Source organism: Semicossyphus pulcher, unplaced genomic scaffold, assembly GCF_022749685.1.
Source record: "Semicossyphus pulcher isolate SPU_LCO1_2020_fin unplaced genomic scaffold, fSemPul1.0.p SCAF_11, whole genome shotgun sequence".
In the NCBI taxonomy this organism is placed as follows: domain Eukaryota; kingdom Metazoa; phylum Chordata; class Actinopteri; order Labriformes; family Labridae; genus Semicossyphus; species Semicossyphus pulcher.
This window is the reverse complement of record NW_027211615.1, coordinates 16408461-16433744: the sequence shown is the minus strand read 5'-3', so window position 1 is coordinate 16433744 and position 25284 is coordinate 16408461. Positions and strand designations below refer to the sequence as shown.

General features: G+C 42.4%; 3 protein-coding genes across 3 annotated transcripts; 2 read left to right on the top strand and 1 right to left on the bottom strand.

Moving 5' to 3' along the window:
- Positions 1-60: 60 nt before the first annotated feature.
- wdr21 (WD repeat domain 21) lies at positions 61-5209 on the top strand. Its single transcript, XM_069657124.1, has 13 exons — positions 61-475; positions 610-752; positions 929-1086; positions 1308-1390; positions 1814-1916; positions 2002-2145; positions 2330-2379; positions 2482-2561; positions 2751-2843; positions 3242-3339; positions 3444-3620; positions 4284-4398; positions 4616-5209. Exons 1-13 carry the CDS (start codon positions 363-365, stop codon positions 4855-4857), a joined length of 1599 nt encoding a protein of 532 aa, XP_069513225.1. The 5' UTR covers positions 61-362; the 3' UTR covers positions 4858-5209.
- On the bottom strand, positions 5117-11245 carry zfyve1 (zinc finger, FYVE domain containing 1). Its single transcript, XM_069657133.1, has 12 exons — positions 10651-11245; positions 10320-10563; positions 9977-10237; positions 9656-9870; positions 9381-9487; positions 9137-9245; positions 8952-9049; positions 8593-8710; positions 8131-8301; positions 7841-8021; positions 6763-6876; positions 5117-6645 (listed from the first exon to the last, which is right to left on the bottom strand). Exons 1-12 carry the CDS (start codon positions 11137-11139, stop codon positions 6413-6415), a joined length of 2340 nt encoding a protein of 779 aa, XP_069513234.1. The 5' UTR covers positions 11140-11245; the 3' UTR covers positions 5117-6412.
- Positions 11246-12383: 1138 nt separating this feature from the next.
- Positions 12384-14154, top strand: pigh (phosphatidylinositol glycan anchor biosynthesis, class H). Its single transcript, XM_069657527.1, has 4 exons — positions 12384-12790; positions 13049-13258; positions 13420-13503; positions 13633-14154. The coding sequence occupies exons 1-4, from the start codon at positions 12611-12613 to the stop codon at positions 13702-13704; spliced, it is 546 nt and encodes a 181-aa protein (XP_069513628.1). The 5' UTR covers positions 12384-12610; the 3' UTR covers positions 13705-14154.
- Positions 14155-25284: the final 11130 nt, after the last annotated feature.

Genomic DNA, 25284 nt, shown 5'->3' with positions numbered 1-25284 from the left:
ATTTTGAGGCGGGACAACAGAGCAGGAACTCAATGTACAGTTGTTAGCATAATTAGCTCATGGGGTGTTTAAACTGCTACGCTACATCGGTTTAACAACAAAATAAAGATTGTTTGCCATCGACGGAAGGCGAGTTTATTTACCCATTGAAACCGTCTTTACATATTCTCGTTTTTAAGTACAGCACCAGTATAAAGGTGTCAAAAACACGTGTAGTAAATGTTAGCTCAAGAAAGCTAATGATTATAGCCTGCTAGCGTGGCTAACAAGTAAACATGCTGCTTCAACTAGCCTTACACACTCTTACACACAGCAGCGCATGAAAGACAAGGCAGTGTGAGGGTCTTTACGTTATAGCAAAGATGAAGAAGTGGAACTGGCGAGAAGGGCAGCGACCACACAGGCGACACGGGGCTGGTCAACGCCACGGCTGGTACAGGAGCAACCGACAGAGATCAACACAGGATGAACAATGGTATGTTAAAATGTCAGATTGTTCACTTATTGTCAAGACTTTGCTATGCGGTTTAGTCAATACTGCCTTTTTCATACAGTGTTTGTACCTGCCATTCATGCTCAGGTTAATATGAAGTGGTGTTGTGTTCACAGGTATGGACATAATGATGCAGGGCCATCATATAGAGCATCCCAGAGGATAAATGAAAACCAGCCTGCTTCAGCCTCATCCCTGTCCTCCTCTACTGCTTCCTCTTCCTCCTCATCCTCCTCCTCTAATGCCAGCAATGCACCAGGTCAGTACTCGACTCCAGCTCTCTCCCTAAGTGAATACTCTAGATGTATACAGTTTTCATACAAATTTTCTCATGAACGCTAGTATCAAGATCCCATGTGACGTCTAATTGCCAAACATAAAAACCTCCTGTAAACAAGATAACAAGGGATGTAACTTGTATGTCACTGTTTCCAGAGCTGCCTGGTTTCTACTTTGACCCGGAGAAAAATCGTTACTTTCGCCTTCTGCCGGGACACAACAACTGTAACCCGCTGACCAGAGAGAAGCTGCAAGAGAAGGAAAGAGAGAAAGAAAGAAACAAGATGCTCGCAGAGGATGAAAAGCCCAGAAAAGTGAGTCTGTTGTGTTGTCAAAAGACTTATTGAAGAGGCTCAGACGGGATATTTGGTCTTGTGGTAAGGCATTGTGGCCATGCAAACAACTATAATGCCAAGAGGACAGTGTTTGACACCTCTTTTTGTCTCTTTCTCCAACATATACACGCACCCTGTGGACCTTCATGGTAGTGGTTTCATGCTTGTTTATGATGATACTTGTTTAATCCTTTTCACAGAAAGCACCAAGAACAGGACTGAACACTTCACTGCTACTGCAGAAAAGACACCTTGGCCTGTTACCTGAGAACTCCTATTGCAGGTACTTCATTCCGCATACTTGGACTTAGAGCTGCTCCAACACCAACAGCTGTGGTACATTAAAGAAAACAACCCCAAAGTCTAACGTTAATGATAATCAGTTCTCTATGTGTAGCGCCAGTTTTCTTTGCCACTAACAACGATGCTAATCAGTTTTGATGGCGGTTAAAAACAGTCCAAAAAAAGGCAGAGAAATAAAAACACGGTACGACTAAGTCAAAATGTTGTGCTGCCTGTTTGAGTCACTAGAATGTAATTGGCATAAAGTTGCAAGAGAAACTTAAATAGAATTATATTGACCCTTCTGGCAAACATTTCTTTAAATAATTAATCACAAATAAACACATTTTAAATAGCTGAGAGTAAATGAGGACTGTCTGCATATGGTTTTATCTGTGTTACCATGGTTACTGTGTGTCTCCAGGCTGGTCCATGAGGTGAAGGTCGGTGCGATGAGACGCCACAAACTAGAGATCCAGAGCACAGACAGCAGCAACCCCAACACTGACAACTTCAGGATCATAGTGGTGAGAAACAAAAAAATAAAAGCACACACTCACAGACTTTTTCTCTGTGAACTCAATCCTCCCTCTTCCTCCTCGTCTATCTCAGGGGGACTCTGCGTGTGAGCGAGTGTTCACGGTCAACGACGTGTCGCACGGAGGCTGCAAGTACGGCATCATGAACTTCAGCAGCAGCAGCCGAGGCGCTCTTTCTGTGGAAATGTGCGACAACCTTTACTTCACCAATCGCAAGGTGAGGGCCTTTTGCTGCGACTCTGAATACGTAGACAACTTCTGTACTCATGTTCTACCTCTGTAGTGCTAAAGATTTGAATTAATCTTATTCAAAACGTGTTAAATACACAGAAAACCCTGTTTGATCAATAGAAAAATTCACATTGGAAGTGTGTCTGATCGCTCTCTTACATGTGTTTCAGGTGAATTCAATCTGCTGGGCTTCGGTCAACTACCCAGACTCTCACGTCTTGTATCCTTCTTCAGCTTTAGTGATGCTCTTCTTGTAAATGTCTTAAAACTCAAGTGCAAAATTAACACTGCATATTTTTTCCTTGACTAAGCTGACTGTCAGGCTGTGTCTGGTTGGAGAGGCAGACACCCCCGGCTGCGTCAGTTTACTTCCTGCTTCCCTCTTCAGCAACTCCAACCCAGGTTGTGTTTAAGATGATTATCTCATTTACTCACTTTTTCCTTTATATTCTTCTTAAAGATTGATTATGGTTACTTTGCAGGATGTTGTCACTGAATGAACTTCAATATTCTAATATGTCTGCAGTTTTATAAACATCTAAAATACACAATATTTACCTCCTCATTTGAACATCTCTTCTCTCTCCTCAGACCAGCCCGGGATGCTCTGTAGCTTTAAGATATCCTCAGCCTGGTCATGTGCCTGGTGTCTCAACCCCCAGTTTGACAAGACCTTCAGCACAGGTCTGTCCTGCCATCAGCGTTTTATCATGCAACTAATGTTTTAATATGATAATCATATTCAGATAATCATCATCACCGGCTTGAGTAGAGTCGTGAGATTGTTTGGCTTGACCACAGTTTGGAAGTGTTGAACACTCTCTTAAATCATAATCAGTGTATTTAGGCAGAAAAGCTACAGCAACACATGTTGGAATCAAATCACAGAAACTACTGCGCAGAAAAACAAACATTTTAACATCCATATCAAATTAACTTTGGAGCACAGAGTAACCTCGTAGATGATTGCTAAAGATGATGACAAGAGAGCTGCTAGAATGTTTCTCATGATTGTAAACACACTTCCTCCTGACAGATATATAAATGAAAAATTCCTTTTTGTTATGTGTATGTGTCGGCAGGCCTGTCTCGCAGGGTGATCATAAAAGACGCAGAGACGGGCCGAACGCAGACGTACAGCACAGGCAGCGACGTCTTGGCGCAGCAGTTTGCCCACAGGGTGAGTCATCTGTAACATTTCATCATCTTTGAGCTCTCTGATATCTTTCGTTAACAGAGAGTAAACGAAAGTAACAGAAAGTAAAAGATGACATTTTCCCCCAGGTTCCTGTCCTGTTCAATGGCTGCAGATCAGGGGAGATCTTCAGCATCGACCTACGGCAGCGCGGTCGCAGGGATCAAAGCTCGAAGGCCAGCCGCTTCACTCAAGAATCAGCCATCACCTCCGTACGCGTCCTGCAGGATGAGAACTACCTGCTGGCTGCTGACATGCTGGGCCAGGTCAGGTTATCTGCTTAAATTTTTTAATCAATGGGTCATACTTTTTTACATTTGAAATGACTATATTACAGTTTGTTGGCTGTGTTTTGGTCCTGAGAGGAAACTAATGTCCTGAGTGGGAAGATTTGGCAGCTACCACGTTTGTCACTTCACGTCAAGAAGGCTGTATTTAGAATACTACACAGCAAAGTTTATTGATTAGCTGAAACTATAATCTACTTGCAAACTTTGATAACCAACATCAATGATACAAGATGATAAAATATTTTGCGTAACAACTTCATAGTGTTTACAAAGCTGTAATGCTTTAAATCCATTAACCAAAAATACTGAATGTTGTTTTGATCTAGTCTCTTAGGAAGCCCTACGCAGACCAACAAGCCTAACCAGCCTTTTATTTTCTATATCGCCGGAAAGTTATGAGAAAAAAAGCTTAGTTATCTTAAGATAATTAGATAAATTTAAAGATAAGTTAAATGGGAGGACTAGCTTATTAGCTGTTATCCTGAGATAACGAGAAAAATAAGTCGAGAAAACAACTGAAATTAACTCTCTATCACGGGAAAGGGGTCCTGTGAATCTCTACTTGAATTCACAAGATATTTATAAAATAATAACCTACAATGATACTAACCTGGTGCTATGTTCTTAAATGATGTGCAGATAAAGCTGTGGGATGTGCGAGTGACAAAGCCGGTGCAGGAGTACAAAGGACACTACAACGAGCACGCCTACCTTCCCATCCACGTCAATGAGCCTGAGGGGCTTCTGCTGGCAGGTAGGAGCGGACAAAACACACAAATAACACACTAACTGACGTAGTCAAACAGCTATTGTGTTTACATCTTCTGTGCTCCGACATGTTAGTGGAGCTCTCGCACAGTTTCAGATGGAAATACACGAAGGCATGATACTTTGAGAAGCCTTCCAGTGTTGTCTCGTGCTTTCCAACTCTAACAGTGAGTCATTTTCTCCACCTATGTTTTCTTTCTCAGTCGGTCAGGATTGCTACACACGATTATGGAGCCTGAAAGACGGACACCTACTGAGGACAATCCCATCGCCTCACCCGGCCGCAAATGACCTCATCCCGAGCGTCGTCTTCTCCTCCAAGCTGGGCGGCGTCAGAGGACTCCCCGGCCTCCTCATGGCGGTCAAACACGACCTGTACTACTTCCCGTACAACACAGACTACCAGGAAGGAGGAGAGCAGCAGAGGACTGAAGGAAGAGACTGAAACGCTTATGTTGCAAATAATCAGATTTTGCCAAATGTATGAATGGGGTCATTTTAACATGCTAAATCGGGTTTGGTGCTTCGGTGTGTTGTTGTGAACTTTTGGTCGATAAGAGTTGTTTTTAAGTCTCAGGGGAATGTTATTTTTGACTGACCAAAAGGAAATAGAAGTGCTGCAGACATGAGTGCAAAAAACTGCAAGAGTTAAGATGTAACCTTTTAAAAAAGTGCTCTTAATTTTAATCCGTTTATACTGTAAATCAACACTGTCTGATTGTTTCTGAAAGAATCGGCAGACACCGAGTGAGTTTCTGCAGTTTAATACATACTGTATGAGCATACGAGAACATAAAGGTATTGATTGGTTTGTTCTTTGTGATATTTATTGAACATCTCTGTAAGGTGGCGATGAGATCTTGCTGATTCAGGTGACATCAAAACCAAACACGCTCTCCCAGTCAGTCATTGAAAAGCATCCCAGGTTAACCATCAGATCTCACACTGCCTGTGTAACATCATTCATCATATAGTCGGCAAACGTTGCTCCTAGCTAGCTCGCTGCACAGCCTGAGTCGACGGAGTCATAGATACTCCTCTAATTAGCTCCTGTTCTGAGGGGCCAGCCTCATTGAAGTCTCTTCTGCACCATGTTTGCTTCTGTGAGCCAGCCACTCTATAAAAGCAGTACCACGTGGGTTTCATTACACTGCAGTCAGATTTCTCTTGAAAGTAGTTTCGACATTTTAAAAACAAAACGAGGCCATTTTAAAAAATATCCCTATAATAGTAAACTCATTTCCCTTATATGTATATTCTATGTAAAATTTAAACAGTCAATTCGGACAGCATTATTAAGGCTGTGCTTTCACCACCTGCCCGTTCAAATGCACAAACAACCACAAATGATTATGTAAGAAGTTAATAAGTAATTAGAAGTCGGAATGCATCTCGGTGCTACAGTACGACGTTCGCTTCTGATTGTTCGAGTCGTCCTGAAGCCGCAGAAAAACAGAAGGAAGCTACTGTACATCCATTCAAAACGAGCGTCAGGATAAATTGAGGTGGATCATTTTTCAAGTTTTCATCCGGCCCTGAACGCAACACCCAGAGCTCTGAGAATAAAAGTGCTTACCTGGAGGAAGTTTAAGATCAGTCAGTATGTCTGTTAATAACTGGTTAATACATGTAGCACCAGACTACAAAAGGTGCTAATAGTAGAAGTGAGTCACACTGGGAGGGATTGTCAAAGGGGTCAGGGCGTCATGTGCACGGATACAACTTTAAAAGGATCAAAGGGGTGACAGGAAATTTACCTGACCTTTTTTCCTTGCTATTTGATATTAGAGTTTCAGGCTGACTTATATTGTTCACAGTGTAAAATATAGGCATATTAAAGTGGAATAGGGGCTGAAGTGATGTGAGGACAGCATTAAAAAAACAAACCTGCAAAAGAAGGTCCAGCGGCAGCAAACAAATGCCACTAAAACACCTTTAAGTCCAAATTTAGTCAATTCCAGTTTCAGTCTCCGCCCGCTTTATTCCTGCTCTCCATCCTGCTAGAGCTCCCCGGGTTTCTGGTTGCAGCCGTTGCAGACCCTCACCGGGTGGTCCCAGCCGCGGGAGGGTACGGCGCGGCGCTCCTGAGAGCAGTCGTCGCACACGCCCTGCCCACAGGCGCGGCAGTGATGGATGGAGAGGCGAGGGGAGAACTCCCTCGTGCACTCGCTGCAGGAGTGGATGTCCTGGTCTGGGACCCAGTAAGCCGGGCGAGCCGCGTCCTTCACCAGGCCTGGTCGCAGAGGAGGCAAAGCAGCAGTTGTTGAGAACACTTATGTGTCTACTGATAACACAGTTTCTAAATAGAGTGAATCATCATCTCTTTCTGCGTTGTTCTAATAATGCTCACCGAGAGGTATGTCGATAGCACCAACCACAGCTCCTAAAGTGTTCTGAACAGCCTCCCCGACCTTCCTGGCTATCAGGGTGCCTCCCTCCTCCTCCAGGGCAGCATCCAGCAGCTCTGCAGCAGGGAAACATGCACATGTGAAATCAGGTCATCGCAAACTCTTAAAGGAGAAATTCTCCCCTGGAAAAAGCCGCTGCCAGTCAGAGCTGGTGTGCTCTGTAATCGATAGAAGCAATAATGTTTGAAGTTGGCACCATAGCTGTGGAGAAAGTTGTACAAACGGCTCGTGGTTTCGCCCATTCTACATTCCTACAACACCCAGCGTGCATTGCACCCCTCCCTCTGAAAAGACCGGCCCAGCGAGAGACGCTGGAGCTAAATACAGGACATTGATCGCTGCAGGCAATAGCTCAGAGCGGTACGGAATCAGAAATACAATGAGTATATACTGGTGGATCGTCTAAAAAAATCTTTCTTTCAAACCTGACGATTTTGAATGAGACATGACATCGGAATTGAGGAAGTGTAGTTTAGCGAGCCCCTTGGCCTCCGTTTTACGTAGCCTGGTGGAGGTTTTCCAGGGCCCATTGGAGAAGCGGATAGCGTCCTCCAAAGGCACAGAGCAAATTTTCATTTTTTTCCTACCATAATGGCCTTAGCTCCCCTTAATAGCATGATAGGACTGAAGTTGAAAATCGGCAAACTGGCCCTTTAAGAACCATCCATTATCTATACCACTTATCCTGTTCAGGGTGCCGGGGGGCTGGAGCCTATCCCAGCTGTCATTAGGCGAGAGGCGGGGTACACCCTGGACTGATCGCCAGTCAATCACAGGGCTGACACAAAGACAGAGACAACTTCTCATGCTCACATTCACACCTACGGGCAGCTTAGAGTCACCTATGAACCTAACAGCCATGTCTTTGGACTGTGGGAGGAAACCAGAGTACCCAGAGGGAACCCACGCATGCCAGGGAGAACACGCAAACTCCACTATTAAGAACCACATCTACAAAACTATTCAAACTGATATAACATGAAACACTGAGAAGATTAGTGTAAAAGCGTCGTGCATTACCAGTTGGGATTCCCCTGTTGTGGAAACAGGCATCGCAGACCCTGACAGGCGCCAGGCCCCAGCCCCTCTCCGGGACCGGCCGGGTTTTTGACGAGCAGGAATCACAGAAGCCCTCCCCGCAGGCCCGACAGTGATGCTTGGAGTCGTTGTGCTGGAACTCTTCTGCACATTTGTGGCATTTCTGCAACACACACACACACAACAACAACATGCATTTAGTATAATTCCATAAAGTACAAGACTCTGGAGATATCTTTTGCATGCACACACTCTATGAAGAACATAAATACCAGAATAAGGGAGTTGGGCTTCCAGTATGTGGGAGCGATCTGGTCGGTAAGCCAGGAGGTGACTGCTTTGGCAGGTTTGACGCTGAGTTCAGACACAGACTGAGAAATGTATTTGACTCCGTCCAGCAGCCTCTGAGCAGCGTTGTTGTTGTCTTTTAAGAAACCATCAGACTGAACAGAAGGAAGAGTAAAGACAATACATTACTGTCAATGTGTGTACAAGTGTGATTCACTACATTTGTCACAGGCAGCAGTAAAGCCATACCAGCTCACATGATGCCTGATTTATGTCGGCTGTTACGCGTCTAGGCTCTGTATGCTTTGATTAATGTGTTACCATGAAAAAATAGGTCATAAACAACATTTTGCATTAATTTCCAGCGCATGCACATAATTCATTTGACGTGAAATCTTAATTAGTTTATGCAGACTCTCGTTTAAGCGTCTCCACTGTCGCCTTACCCCAGGCCAGATGTGCTGGATCTCTGTTCTGACCACTGTTTCCACTGGGTCCTGGTTCCCATACCAGTACTGCCTGCTTCTGTAGATCACTGCACAGTTTGGGCACTCGATTACATACCTGTACAGAGAGATAGTGATTATAGTTCCTGTACCCAGTTACATTTGGTCTTTGAGCACCCTCTATGTTTGTTACAGCAGTTTCTGTTGGTATAATTGACCTAGATAGTGAGTGGAAGAATTGTTCCATATACTTGTGATATTTTCCCCTTTTTTCCAAAATAAATACAGATGTATTAAATTATTTCTGCTAACGGGAAAAACACAAATCCTTTTTCCAAATCGTTGGCGGCTGGACTCACCCGGACCAGGCGTAGATGGCTAAACCAAACCACGGTGAGTCAGACGAGGCCGTCGTCTTTGGAACGACTATAACCTCCTTCCCTCCCTCATAGCAGGCCTAGGAAGTTCAACACAGACATTCAGATCCTCACAGAGCAGGAACACTTAAGTACGTACATGTGCGTCGGTTTTAGTTTGCACTTGCCTTGCAGGTGTAGATGCGGTTGTCATACTGGGCGGAGTAGCGGCAGCGAAGTTTGGCTTCATGGTCAAGTCCTTCTTTCAGGTGATTCATGCTTCTCTTGCAGCCTGAGCTGAAAGCCAGACGTGTTTGCAGACATTTAAAGAATGTATTAAAATAGAGTGACACATCAATCGTTATTAAAAAAACCAATACATACATACAATATAAATGAGCTACAGAAGTTGCAGCACAGAGAGACACGTACCCACAGCTGAGGCAGAGGCTTGAACAGGTGAAGTACTCATCTGGGAAGAACGAGTTACTGGTCATGTACTCATCTGGAATATCCCCACTGAAGCTCTCGCTCAGGGCCTGAAGGACAGGGTAGGAGATGATGGGGACAGTCAATAAAGTTCACTGTAAGTAGTTCTGACAATTCCTGTTTGCAGAATGTCGATTAAAAAAAGGGCATACACGCATTACAAGTTGTCTAAAAGCAGTAGATGACATATGATTCTTCATAAAATCAATCATCACTACCTGCAGAGCCTTGTAGATGACGCTGGCGGAGCGTGGCGAGCGGGTGGTGTTGTTATCCAGCTGTTGCTCCAGGTTGCGCAGCAAGCCGCTGAAGTCCGTCGGAGGGTTGTAGGTTCGAGTCCCGCGATACTGGATGGAGCTAAATGCTTCTGGGAACAGACCCAGCTTCCTGAAACGCTCCTGGAGAAGACGCTCGGCCGATTCGGACGGTTTGTCTAAAGATGGGAACAGATAGAGAGAGGTATTATGTAACAAACTCCACTTTTACTTATTACATTTCTACAAAGTCCAGTCAAATTATGAAATAATTCTGCTATGTACCTGATCCTAGAAGCTTGGTGTGGACCGTCTCATGGAAGATGATAACTGCAGGGCCCAGTGTAGACAACGGGACATCCAGACCACACCGGGTGGTAGTTGCTTTTAGCTCCTTTGTGAAATGTTTTAGGTAGGCATCCGACGCATCACCGAGGAACTTGAAGAGGTCATCATGGAGGCGGTCGGCATGGGTTCGGTATATGACCACGTCAGAGATGGCCAGGACTTTGAGGAGCAGCCGTGTCCGCTGACCCTGATTGGATCCTGATGAGGGAAAATAAAGTAGTGAATGCCTTTCTCCCTCTATCTCTGTTTTTCGTAATATTATAATGATTAATTTCCATACCAGCACCAAGCAGTCCTTCGGTGTCGATGACCACCACTCGGTGCACGGGGTCCATAGCTGCCCACACGCCCACAGTGCAGGACTCTTGGGTCGGTGAGGTCTTGAATACTTGTCGTCCAAGGAAAAATGTGTGGTTCAGGGTGTGGGACTTGCCCTCCCCAGTGTTTCCAAAAATGGAGACCACCTTGAGGAGCTCATCTGGCCTGCAGCCCAGTCTGCTCACAAAGTCTTCCTCATTCTTCAGCTGAGAGTCCACACAACATCAGCTATCATTATAACATCACAATAATGAGTTTCTATCAAAGGACGAAAACATGCTTTTAGGAATTACCTGCATCTCCTCCCTGTCGTCCACTAACAGAAAGCTGCACACCTTCTCCAGCTCCGCCTTCAGGACCTCCATCTGTGACTCCCCAGCAGCCATGCTGTTATCATGGGGAGCTTTGGCAGGGGGGTAAGGTGTCATAGGATGCTTCCTCTTGTTGATTCCGCTGTGGGTGCGTTTCTGGCAGTCCAAACACAGGTTGATCTTACAGCCCTGGCAGCGCACCACTGCTCTGAGCCGTCCACCGTTCACAGAGCAGCTGCTGTCACCTTTACACGAGTCGCAGAAAGGAACGTGTCCCGGTGCAATCCGAACCCGGTCGTGATTCCTCATCCGCTCCTGGCGATGGAGCTCCAGTTCACAGCGGGCACATTGCAAGCTACCGCATTCATCGCATTCAAACGCAGCCTCATCTGAACCCCCGCAGGCGTAGCTCTCCTGACAGCCCAGAACTGTGTTCATACCTTTATCTACTGCTGGACCTTGACCACTCATGTCAAACCTGACAGGTCAGGACGACTGGTTAATAAGAGTAAATAGGGATGAAAAAGCAATGCAATGGATGACACAGAGGTATGGCCCAGTTTGGCAAATTTCTATCACCTAGTATGATGTGTCACTTAGGGTGTAACACTGTCAAAAAAACAAACAAGAAATCTTCAGCAAAACACCTTTATACTGCTGGGTAAAAATGAGTGTGTTCAGTCTGTAGCAAAGGGAGTCCTGGCAGCTATTTCAAACACACTGGTCCAGACTAGTAATAACTATGTTTTGGCAAATCAATCTGCTGGCTAACATTAGCTGTCCTGCATCTCGTCTTGTTTTGTAACTCAGCTAACAAGTTGCTATGTAAAAGCAAACCGGTATGCTCGTCATAATGTCTAAAAAAAATACGTTATATATGATTGACAACATAAAGAGACACACAAACAAACAACCTTCGTGTCAATAGACTGACCTAGCAGCGGCTACCAGTCCGACGGACGACACTGACTCGTTACCTAAAACGCTGCCTCATCACGGGCTAAAAGCGGACACGTACACAGTCTGACACCGAGCCGACCGCTGCATACAGCTAACGTTGTGAGAAAGTTAGCCTGCTGAGCTATTTTGTGTCAGACCCCTGTTGATGTTGTTGCTTTTACATCAGCTGATCGGCTTGTTTTTATCCAGAGTTCAAAAGTCAAACGAACAGAATGCATTCTGGGAAATGGAGGATTCGGAAGTTAGCATGTGTGTTTAGTGCGGTAAAAATCTGTTCTTTGATCCTATTTATGAACTTTTCTCTGATATTTATTGAAAAAGTACTTAGATGTACTCCTCAGTTGATTTTTAACGGTACTTTGACAATGGTTATCTGACTACTTCATCCGTGGTGAAGCTACCGATTGGATACTTACCCATGATGCTTTGTACCGTCCAGCTGCTGTTTGGTCTGCTTTGATTGTTACCAGCGTACACCGATTATTACAGTTATACGGAGACAATCTCTAATATAAGCATAGACAGGGTTAATATCACATGACTTATCACATATGTTTATCTTTTTAAGTATATTAAATAGCAAACTGTCTGACAATATCTGCCCGTTGCCTTTTATACACTTACTCCTTTAAGCTCCGTCAGTAACACCAACCTGCAGATGCTGGTGTTAGAAACTAGTGAACTCAATGTGAGGGTTGATTTTGGCAACAACTCAGTTGTAGCTACTTCTCTAAGGGATATTCAGTATATTGCCATTACGTACGTGTTATCATTTTTATATTTGAGTAAATAGACTAAGCGTCGTATGTATGCATGAGTATTTTCTCTTTTCCCTTCTATAAAAAGCACTTTATGTGTTCATCTGCGACTGACCTTGCCTCTTCACCAAACTAGCTTAATGCTAACCAGCTTCAGTGTTAGCATTTAGCTAATTCAACTTTCGCTGTTCCCAAACTCTTGCGGATTTCGTTTGTTTGTGTTCATGATGGAAGATGAAGCCTTTACTGACATTAGTGGCAAAGCCATATCTCTGGACTGCCAGAGTCACTCCGACTTCTGCAGGGAGTTCACTGTCAGCTCCCCCAAAGTGTCCATCGGAAAGGTGATGGTTTACACCTGCTCTGTGTGGCTCTTAGCATACACCGTGTTCTTCTTCACAGAGGTGAGACATATGAGTGACCGCTGTGGGTAAGAGTACAGTCACTCCTGCCCTCATCACTGTGCTCATATCGATTAATAATGACAAGACTAAACATGTAGTCGTGGTGGTTGTAACAGCTAGATTCAATTTCTGTAAATGTAGCTCAAAGTTAAAGTAAATAATACTTTTTTCTAAACTTCTTTTACTGAAGATTGTTTGTTTATTGTCAGTATGTACTGATCGAGAAATGCGTGTGGATGTCTCCCCTGTGTCTTGCAGAACACAGCTGTGCTGTCGAGCGCAATACTCATCACCCTGGTCGGCATGATGCTTCACATCCACTTTGTGAAGGTTGATCACGAGTCCTTGCTCGTCATCGGCTCTTTAGGCATTCAGGTGTCCTCCAGCTACGCCTCAGGCCGAGAGACCACCACGTTTATTGAGATGAGCAAGATCAAGGATATTGTCATCAATGAAGCTATTTACATGGTGAGCAAGGAAATGAATGCCACTGTCCACCACGTTAAAGCAAATTTGTTTGATTCATATGGCATTCATATTCATACATGACTCATATAAGTCTATGTTATTCATACAACAGCTATGTTTTAGTGAGATGAGTGACTTATGTGTCTTATCCTTTATTTCAGCATCAAATTATCTACTACCTTTGTGTGCTGTTGAAGGACCCTGCAGAACCTAATGCAGTGTCAAGTGTTGTGCCATTGTTTCAGGTGAGGGTAAAAGCAAGGTGTTCACTTATCTCTTAGTGCAAGTTATTTTTGTTTTTTCTTCCTCATGAATAAGCCCTTTAGTACACACAATCACCTGCTTCTAATGACCCTCCTGTCTTCATTTTTTAGAGTTCAAAGCCGAGGCTCAACTGCTTGGTGAAGGTTTACAAAAGCTGTCAGGATATTCTTTCAAAGTGCTGATGGGGTGAGGTGCTGGTCATCCATTAGCAAGTTTCTGGTCGCTCAGCATGCTTTCAATACTTGTTTGCTGAAGCAATGTTGTTTTCAATGGATGAAAGCAAAAGGCAGGTAGTTTTTTTATTTTGGTGCACCTTGATTTGGTGTTTAGTGTTTTTCCCCCTTGATGTTTTTCTTTTTCTCACCTATATAAAAACACTTACATGATATGAATGTAGTTTATTGACGAAAATGCATTGTCCTAATTATTATATTTTGTACTTTGTGGTGTAACTACTTGAACAATTTAATGAACTAAATACTTGAATTTAGACAATTTATTTAAACTCGAAGAAACCTTTAAACTGAGATTATATCAGAAGATAGAAATGCCCTTTGATAATTTTTTCTTTTTATTTATTTATTCATTTATACGTACGTTTACTAATTATGCTGATTCCTGTATTTTATATGGATTCCTACACTGTATTTTTATAAATGTTATTGTAATAAAACCTAAGAAAATCAACTCTGTTACTAACGTGTTTGCCATCTCTTCTTGGTAGTGTCAGTTTGGAGTTAACTTTTTGTAGGGCTTTACTTTCCCTCCCCAGCAGGGGGCAGCATTACACTTACTCGGGCTCATATACTGAATCACTCAAACTCTTAGAAATATAAATCATGGATCAGTTCATCTCTTTGATGCACAGACAATATATCCAGTTGTTTCCATAGATAGTTGCCATAAACCAGCTGCCTTTAAATGTAACCTTTATGTATGCAGAACTTCACTTCAGAGTTATTCAAGGAGAATTAAACTGTAGTGTTTGCTGTGCTGTATGATTAACACATTTTTAAAACACGTCCACGCCTCTTCCTTTAATACATTTTCACTTCCTCAAATCTACATACACCTTCATCTCTTGGAGTCACTAAGTCACGTTTACCTCTGTTGGCAGTAATCCTACTTGTGACTGTTGATTTACCGGACCTGTTCTCTGAAATGTAACTCAAGGTTACCTGACAATACTAATGTCACGATATTGACACTGGATGCATGGTAGAGTCCAGAATAAACTTGAAGGCCTAAACTCCTGATTTCAATTTGAAAACAAAAAGTTAAATGAGATTAACACAAACATTTAAAGAATTTAACCTCCTTGTTAAATTCTAGTTAGAATAAATACCATCTCCCTAATCCTGTTACTAAAAGAAGTATACATCTGAAAATATCTCTTGCATATTTGTCCAGTAACCATATAAAAACTAGTTGCTGAATACATACATATATATTATGCATAGATATTAGTGAGGAGGACATCAACATGGAGGGTGTATAGCAGTTCAACAGTTTTCCTCCTCAAAATGCCTCCTGGCTGCAACTAATATATAATATATTTGAAAGTTTTATGGGCCTCAGTTTCCCATAGTTCAAATTTCAGAGCCCTTGTTTCCCCTCCAGGTCTGATTTTTCCATCCATTTTAATTCTCGATGACCAGCTGCAGCTCCCGCTCAGCCCCGTGCGTGAACTCCATGCTCCACCGGCCAACAAAACAAGCAGAAGGGTGTGATTTTCACGGGGCGAAGCGTTACGCTGCTGTGAAGAGTGGCCCTCTGACAGGATAATAGTCCCTCCTGGAGGTGCGAAACAGTCAGGAACCAGGCAGAGGTGAAAACCTGGGAGTGACCGGGAGTGACACCTCAGGGCTTCTGAATAGGCCTCATAAACAGCAGCCCCCCTGAGTGTAAATCATCGGTAGTGTTGAGGTTTGGCAGGCCAAAACACAGTGAGGCTTTCTTCAGCCGGAGGTGTGGACTGTTAATTACCTCTGTTTATAATCGGCCTGTAATTGCGCATTAACTTCTGTGCTTCACCTCAGCTTTTTCTATGGCAGCTTTCAACTTTGAAAATTAACCAATCAAACAGTAAACTCCTGTTTCCTGTCATGTTACAACAGCTTTTCATAGAATTTGTATTGTATGTTTTTTTATAGTTCTCCATCAACTAAAGGGTGGTTGCGCAAACTGTCAATCAGGGTGTTTTGGGTGTAGGAACCTTGAGGGGTTGGAGCCCTACTGAGATAGGGTGGTGCCTCTTTACCACCTGCAGTACACACGCGCGCATGCACACACACATTTAAATCTGCCCACACATCAAAACATAATACTTTCACATTCAAAGGTTGTGAGTGAAGTTAAAGGATTAGTGACCTTATTCACTTTCTTGCAGAGCGTAAACTTAGAAGACTGAAACCACTAACAGCCAGCAGCTAGTTAGCCTAGCTTAGCATAAGGTCACAACGCCAGCTGTAAAATTACAAATTGTGGTTTTTGCACAAAGTTTTTTGTATGTATTGAAAGAGGTTATAACATATTAATTAGTGAGCATTATTACGCAGCTGTGTTTAATACTTGATTCTGATTGGTTAATTACGACATTCCGAGGTCTGTTATTTCTCGATAACAGACCGTTGTTATGAAGAAGAGACCGTTGCTAGGGTTTCGGCACCAATCACAATCCCAAGGACTAACTGTAATCATATCCATCTGCCGAAAGACGTCTGGTAAATTTGACGGTCTGTTTAAAGAGGGAAAAAAGAAAAGAGACGAAAACACCTGAGAGAAAGCAATAAAGGTTAAAAGATGGAGGGGTCTTCTCCACTTCGCGTCCGGGTTCCATTCAGCTAAAACAACCTGCTTCTGTCATCTGCTGCAACAGAAACTGGTTTCATGTACAGCCATGATTATTGTAGTGTTGAGTCTTTGTGAGTTCTTGACTGACAGATGCAAAAGGAAGAAAAGGTCACGTTATTGTTTGAAATGTGACAGTTTATCCGCTCTACCTACCCGTCCAAACAGGCAGGTGTAACATGATGTCTGTTTGGATTTGAATTTAAAAAAAGAACCTCCCTTACTTACGGGTAACGTCAGTGGGAGTTTTACCGGTCACTTCATTCTGCTTCTGCTGAACACGCGTACACAGTGTTGTGTCACAGGGAAGTGTATCCTTCAATGGATCCAGCATCAACATAAGCCCTCCAAGACATTTTGTGTATAGATGGGTTAGAGGTTCCCTATCAGCTTACCTTGACTGTTTGTCAGGTGAGCTTACCTTTGGGACTCTAACTGTAGAAGCTTATTGTTCTCCTCCGTAACGCTCAAACTTAAACATGATAACCTGTCTCTTTGTATATTATGTGCACAGTGCAAGGGCAGGCTTTTGCAGTCTATCAGGCAGAGATATCCAAATGTTTTTAAGAGATTATACCCAAATTAGAAAATATTTGGTTTTAAATGTACTATTTGGAGAGGTTTTTACGAGACACACATTGTTCAACAGTGCTCAGCCCCCTCCGTGATACACACTTGGCTGTGTTCACATTAGCGTGAACAGTAGCGCAGATAAGACGAAGCTGCATGTTGGAGGATAAGCCTGGTCTGCTGGGTGGCATTGCAGAACCGGTCTTGACACAAAGGAGCAATTCTCAAACTCTCAAGCACCTTTATTGTAACACAATACACTGACTAAACGTAGCTTCAACTGCTCTTCATGAAAGCAGAAAAACTCCCCACTATCTCCAATTCAAATGATACAACTGCTGCCCTGTATCCTCAAATTAAAGCTGTGTGTGTAGCCACTTATGTTGTCTTTGTTATATATGGGTACTTTGAATAAATGTTAATCATTTTAGGGGTTTATATAGATATATTTTAGATAATTATGTAACACATCAACCCTGTAGCTAAGGCGCTGACTTTGTACTACTTTGAATAAGTGCAACCAGTGTGATTCACTGCTGCTTATTTGCTCAGAGACCAGTTTCTTCCCTGGACAAAAAAGCCCAGCACTTCCCTCTTTCTGTCCTCTCACAGGTGACTATATTAAACTACATTGTCCTGGCTGCAGAAATCTATTCACTGCTGTTAATGCTGCTGTTATTTTTTTTAATCTGCCTGTCAGTTTAAATGCAAATTGTGTTTCAAAAAGTACAATGAAACAAATGACAGCAACTCATCCCGAGCCACGCCTTTGCAGCGTCACCTGCTAGATGTGAGGTAAGTGAGACGGGCTTCTCGTCAGACCAGCTGGCAGCAGATAAGAGAGCGGGGAGCCTGCTCTACTGGTCTGACAGCAGAGAGCCTACCTGCACACACACATCCGTTTTCTCTGTTTGTCTTCAGAGGAAAGAGCCAGTTAATTGTGATGAGTGTATGAATGGGCAGGTGGTTTTATTTGTATGAATGGAGGCAGGTTTTAACTGCCGTATTCAAATCCTCAGACCATGTTGGTGCTTTTATTGGTCTAGAAATAAGTGATTTGATTATTCCTGTGTGTGTGTGTGTGTGTGTGTGTGTGTGTGTCTGCTCTTTTGCTCTATTCACACTCCTATATCTGTCTTATACCATCGCTAGGTAATGACTGCTTTACTTTAAGTGGTGCCGCAGTGTCTGTGACCAGTGAGTCATGTAATGTGTTTTGCATAAAACTTTAAAGGCAATACATTTAAATAAGGCTCATTAATAACATGTAATTGTCCATCATAAATCTTGCTGAAGAAGCAGATCCCAGTTATGTCATTCCTTGCTATTGTTGTTTTTCCTACAGCCTGATGTCACACTCAGGGCGTATAGCTTTAATGCTGTTATAATGTTATAGTGCTGTGATCCAGGTTGTTAGTCATACAGTATGCAGTGAATCAGAACAAATTGTTCATCATTGTACCAGTTCCATATCAATAAAAAACTGAAAAGACAATGGACAGTGAAGGCCCAGGAACGCCATGTCATATTTCAAGCTAAAACCACACATTTGTTCACCCTTTAGCTACTGTTAGACAACAGCTAATGTTAGCATTCAGCCACCTTCTAGCTAATGTTAGCTAGGAAATCTCTTAATGCTAACATTGGCTACTCAGGATACACTAAAAAGGAGTACATTCCTAGCTTACATTGATGTTACTTTCTAGCTAACATTGATGCTAGCTAGAAAGTTGAATGCTAATTTTAGCTGTTGTGTAACAGTGGCTAATGGGTTGTCAAATATCTTCTTTTACCTTTAAATATTGGTAAAATGAAGCAGTAAAGAGCTAATATTTCCTTTTTTATATGACTAACAACCTGTAACACAGCAGTACGACATTGTAAAAGCATTTGAACTTCCTGTCGCTAGCATGATGTTGGATGAAAATGGCGGCCGTGTTAATATGGTGAATTGTGAATCATCCCAACACTGAGAACTCCCCTTACACAAAAACGTATGTAATGACAGGGCTGTTTCCTTCATGTCAGATAATAGACACACACACACACACACACACACACACACACACACACACACACAGCGATATGAGTGTCAAAGATAAGTACAGGACAGCTGCTCAGCAATGAGGTCTTGCAGATATGTGAATTTTGAGTGTGCTATGTCACTCGGTCGGAAAAGCCCTCATTGTAACCACATAGCAATGCCACGCGCCCCACACGCGAAGTGACATCACATGAAAGAGACAATGGAAAGGATGAGTGAGCAAGGATTACAGTACAATCAAGATTTAGATGAAATATATGTAAATCAATGTGCATCAATCTGTTCTTTTGCCTCTTTTTTAAAGGATGAATTGCTCCCTAGTTTCTGTTTAGAAAATGCTCAGCCTTTTCTAATCCTTACTTAACTCCAAAAGATTTCTGGCGATATAAGGTTTAACATGGCAATGACTTTGTACAAAATGATGAAGTTGTTATCTTAGATGTCCTTAAAGTCAATGATGGCCCACATTCTCTGGAAAATAACGAAAGGGATTTATCCTGCTGGCTGTCATCATACGGACTCTTGGGAAGCCCCGGAGCAAGTTTCTGTTTCGTCAAAGCAACATGACACATCTGCACCGTCCCACAACATTCACTGGAAACGTTGTGTCCTGAAAGTTTTCAAGTCAAATCTGAGGACTTCTCAACATTTAAAAGTCCAATCCAGTTTGAGAGTGTTGCTGTGTTTTGGTCAGAGTTAATCCAAAGCGTAAATACCTCTTGTTTTTTTTAGATAAACATGACAGGCCGTCCTTATGTAACTGTCGTTGTGTTGACATGTAATAGATTAACACTGTTTGTCTAATGCCACAGCATGTACAGCGTGTTCTGTAGAGCTGTGACTTCCTGGTCTTTTGGCTTCCTCCAAAAAATGAAAAACATACCTCTGCTACTTAAATGCATGACAATCATACTCAACGGTATTTGGTTACATGTGTCTGCAATGTGTGATTATTATGAACAGTGACGATTTTTAGGAATCAGAACATCTACTAACACCTGCTCGAATTCTGCACTTACGGTTAGTTTTGAGGTACTTTACTTCAGTATGTCCTGTTTTTGGTAAGCGCTGCTCCTGTGGCCTAGCAACATGTTGCTGGCTAACTAGCTAACATAACTAAAGTCACGTAACCTAAACTATTATTTTTGGGGAGGGGATTATACTAATCTCAAGCTTCATATTTCACTCTGTAATACCTGTGAAGTAGCTTAGCATAATTTACAGTTCTTCTTACAGCCTCTGCCTGAAACGACTCAGTCAGCTCTGTCCCTTTAAGAAACCCCGCCCCTACAAGACCACTCTCTTCTAATTGGCCAGCTCTCCCCTGCTGAGGCTACACTTTGTGATGTCACAGCGTGTAAAAAAAACTGTGTGAAACCTGGCGTTCACAGCAGCCTGCAGACTGAGCTGAGATTACTCCAACATACTTTTACCTACAGATCTGAAACTTCACCCACGTTTAGTCTGGACATCCAACATTGTAACATCGTGTCTTAATATGTGAAACAGAATAAAACCCCCTCTTTAAAGATAATCAAGAATATCCTCTATAAATCATTGTACCATACCATTTTGCCGCACTGCTTTTGTGCAATCAGCTTTTTCTGTAAAAGCCACAAATCAGTGGAACACCCTGCTTGATGATGTGAGGAGCTGCAGCTCTATCAGCATCTTTAAAACCAACTTAAAAGCTGCTCAGCTCTGTACTCACTGACCTTGAATTCTATTTTAGCGTAGTGTAGTGTAGCTTTGTATTTTTGTTGTGTTCTTTTTAGTGTAACTTGTATTGTATGCTTTACTCTGTACTTTTTGTTATTGTCCTGTTTTTTGTCTTGTGTTGACCTGCCAAGGGACTACAGATGCGAATTAGCTTAAAGCTATAATCTGGTACGATGCATCGCATGGTGACATTTATGTTTTAAACTGTACATGGTCCCTTTTAAATAAAATAAATAAATAATTTGAAGTTTTATGATCCCTTTGGTTTTTTAACACTTGTATACTAGCTGTTCGATTGAACTTTTTTACATTTAAAATGTATTCCTCAGCCACAAAAGAGTGCAACCATCTCGTTTGCATTGGCGAGCGATGAATCTCTGGATATGTTGGGCCACGAAGGAGAAACCTGACGGATCCCATTAAATGGGACAGCCTTCGACACGCTGCTGTGATGCAATCAGTATCGAAATACGTCAGAAGAAGGATGCAGCCCCTGAATTGGGACACAGCTCTCATAATTGCACTGTGAAATAATGTTTTTATGACTCATTACAGACAGAAAGCAATTTTAATTAGATGTTTTTGAAGATTAAAAGAGCTCAAATAATGATTTTAAAATATATACTTATGCATTCTATGAATAAACAGGAAACTTTCATTACCTTTAGTCAAACCTATCTCTCTCTCTCTCTCTCTTTTACCAGGCTCATCAAATATTGCACGAGTACGTGGCTCTCTTGCTGGCATGTCTTGAAAAAAGTTGTAAGGAGCATTATTGTGTCCCTTATGTCTGAATGACACAAAGCCATCACTTTAACTAACAGATAGCTTTTTTCTACTCTTAATGCTAAGCTAGTCTAACTAGCTGTTGGAAGTAGCTTCATATTTTCCATACAAACGTGTGTGGTATCAATCTTCTCATCTCACTTTGAGCAAGGTAGTTCAGATGTGTATGCCATCATATAATATGAGTCTAATTTCATATTTAAACTATCGCAGAGGGCCTGGTGATGTTCAAGTATACCAGTACTGATCAATATCTCTTATTCTCTACACAATAATTGGCACTCACGCATAGACACACTGGTTTGGTGGTGACACAAACAGGCTGAGTAAGCTGATTTACTGCACTCTGAGTAACCGGACAGCAACCAGTCACTCTCTGCTGAACAAGTCCAGACACACCTTATCACTCTGTCAGGAGCTTCAGTGAAACCAACAATATCTATTGTCATCAACACTGGATACATCATGTGTTGGGAAATAGACCTCAATGTCTCTGTTTTTGTTTGTACATGTGTACCTTTAGCCTTCAGCCTTTTATAGTTGCGTTGTAACTGTGTAGGTGTGTTTACTGGTACCTGTATGTGTGCGTGTGTATCGACACACATGTAGAAACTGTACGTGGGACATTAAGTATTGTGTTCACATGCATCATGCCCTCACTTGCTCCACTGCCACCATGTGTGCTGTGTGGATGTCACAACAACCCCCTGCCTCCCTCCTCTCCTTACCCCCCGCCAACGCCACTGTGAGAACACCTCTCCCCCTTGATTCCCAGACGTGGACACACCCAAAAGTACAGACTCTCAACCAATCACATCGCACACTTCACATATGCAAATGAGACTCTGTATTCTCTCATAAACATGGATAACTGTCACTTTTGAAAATTATGACTCAAAAACACTGACATTGTTATGTTTTATCAATCCATCTCTACCACAGTGCAGTGAGCCATGTTTGGCATGAAATGTTCCACCAAAGCAACAGATTTATTTTTTGTAGTTCCTAATTTTGATTTTGTAGGGCATGAAAGTAGAATGTAAACAGATGGCATACGCTACAGCATTCAAGCTAATGCTATTTAAGCTAAGCAAATTTGCAACTACTGTCCCCAATCAGGATCCAGCTTAAGTTCTGCAAGTTATTTCACATAATGATATTATAACGGGAGTCAAGGTCAAGGTTATATTTATTTGTAGATCGCTTCAAAACAAACAGGGTTTGAACCAAAGTGCTTTACAGTTAGCATAAAAACAAACTTTACACCAAAGGTTAAGACTGAAATACATGACTTCCAGTAATGGCGGCACGCTGAGCAGTTGCTAATCCTGCAAATTACAAACTTTAAACATTCCTAACCATGTCTAAAAGTAAAACAACTTGAGAGTAAAGGCACACTAAACGTGACATGTCAAGAAGAAAGAACAAAGACAACCCAAAGACAGCAGGAGGGCTCGTTAACAACTAAAAACGTGTCCGAAGCTAACCCTGAAATAGACGGCGCCGCAGCACCGGCACAGGCAGGTAAAATCGTCACTACTGAAAACATGGAAAACCCCTCCACTTCGGAGATCATGAAGGCTATATTGTCATTCAAACAAGACTTTCCCACAGAAATGGACGGGATGTTGGCAGAAATCAAGACCGTTCAATTTGATATTAAAGACTGAAATACATGGACAAATACATAGTGTGGACACTCATTTGTATGCATTCATACAAACAGACACAAACACACAAATGAAGGCTTTCATTAAACAAGGAAGGATGCCAATCAAGTTAGGAATAAACTACAAGAGAAAACGAGGGAATAAAATTGAGGCATTTTTAAAGTGGTCAAGTAATTTTGCTGTTCTTATATGTAATGGGAGGCTACTCCAGAGTCTTGGTGCGGCTACGGAGAAGGCCCTGTCTCCGAAAAAGTCACAAGCTCTGCTGTTACGCCGCCTTTGCCATTTTATATTGAATCAAGCAACGCCTGTGTAAAGCCACCCCAGTGTGTGTTTTTACATCGCGTTTCAACATTGCGGGAGCAAAAGGCGCACACCATGTAAACAAAAAGCGCTTTACATACCCACACGGCGCTGTTCCACCCTGCCTGCTCTACCGTTTGTGCTGCAGTTACGCACAACGACAAAACCAAGCTCTGCTGTCATGCCACTTTTGCCATTTTACACCTTTGCTCGGTTACATTGAACCAAGCAACGCCGGCGTTAAGCAGCCTCAATGTGTGTTTTTTACATAGCGTTCTGGCATTGCCGAAGCAAAACGTGCGCAAAGTGTAAACAAACAGCGCATGCTTCAAATACACACAAGGCGCTGTTCTGCCACTCCAGCTCCGCTGTTTACACAGACGCCGTTCTGCCTCTGTTTCGCCTCTGTTACTACCTCCGATGCCGGCTCAGTGGAGGAATGACTTCGCCCCACCATTACACTGTACATTCTACTAAGAAGACGAAACGTAGCAGAGGCGTAATAATCCCGCCTTCAACTGGCAGTGTAAAAGGGGCTTTTGTGACTACCTCCAATCCCGGCTCAGAGGCGGCTTCAGCTTCAGCCCACCATTCTGCCTCTGTGTGTTTTACGTAGAAGACGAAGCGTTACAGAGGCGTAATAGTCCCGCCTTGAACTGGCAGTGTAAAAGGGGCTACAGAGTAGGTCAGAGAGCAAATGAGCAGCATAATAATGTAGGCATTTACAGATGATTAGCAAATATATTACAATAATCAAAATGTTACATAAATAATTAAGAAAGTGGCAATGTTGTGAATAATCAGCTCCTGGTCTTTATCTTTCATTGTTTGGTTTAAATCATAAAAGGCTTGGTGATTGTAGATGTTGCTTGTGACCAAGAAGTTAAACATTAACGTACATGTGTTTTGTGTAACTTATTTTCAGATACATTTCTGGTCATCCTCTGGTGGGTTGTGATGTGAAAAAAAGACAATGTGAATCAGCTAACATCACTCCCACGACCACATCATTCTCGCTGTGCACGTCTTCTACCAGTCTAATTTTATATTTGGACTTTTGTCACAATAAACAAACTTGGCTTTTGGCAGTATTTGGTCTAAATCCACAACCAGTGTGTATCTCACACTTGCATCATGACTAGTTGTGTCAGTCCCGAGACATTCTCGTCTTCTCACAACAGATAGCTGCGGACTCTTGGAATTCAAATCAGCAAGAAGGCGTTAAGATGCGACAGAGATCAGTCCCGCTCTGTATTCTGCAGAGATAACAGAGATAAAAACGGTCGTTCACAGAGAATAGGTCTGTAGATGTGTTCTGCAGGGAGGACAGTGTGTTGATAAGATTGTTACACCTTTAGTGAGTAAAGCACCACTCAGAGTTTAGTCAGATTATGTCTTTTCATCAAAAGCACAACAGGGCTTGATTATTTCACAATAATGAACTTGCACTGAATGGACGAGTAACGAGAAAGAAAACCACACATTTCAATTAGACGTAAAAAATAAAAAACACTTCTTGAATGTAATTTAAAGAATATTTGTGTCTATTACAATATGAACAGCAAAAGAACAGTGTTGACGAATGCTTTAATTGAGTGCAGCAAGTTTAGCATTGATGTCATTAGCCTGTATCTATGACTATACTTTAAATTCACATACTCTAACATTAGTATTTGTTTGTCTATGTGTTACTGTGTTGTACGTGCTATCACTGCCGAGGCGTTAGGGATAATAAAGTCAGTCAACAAAGAAGTTGAAGACAAGAAAAGTTCAGTTTAAAGTTGAATTGACACCGATAAAGGTTTAGTCAGTTAAGCGAA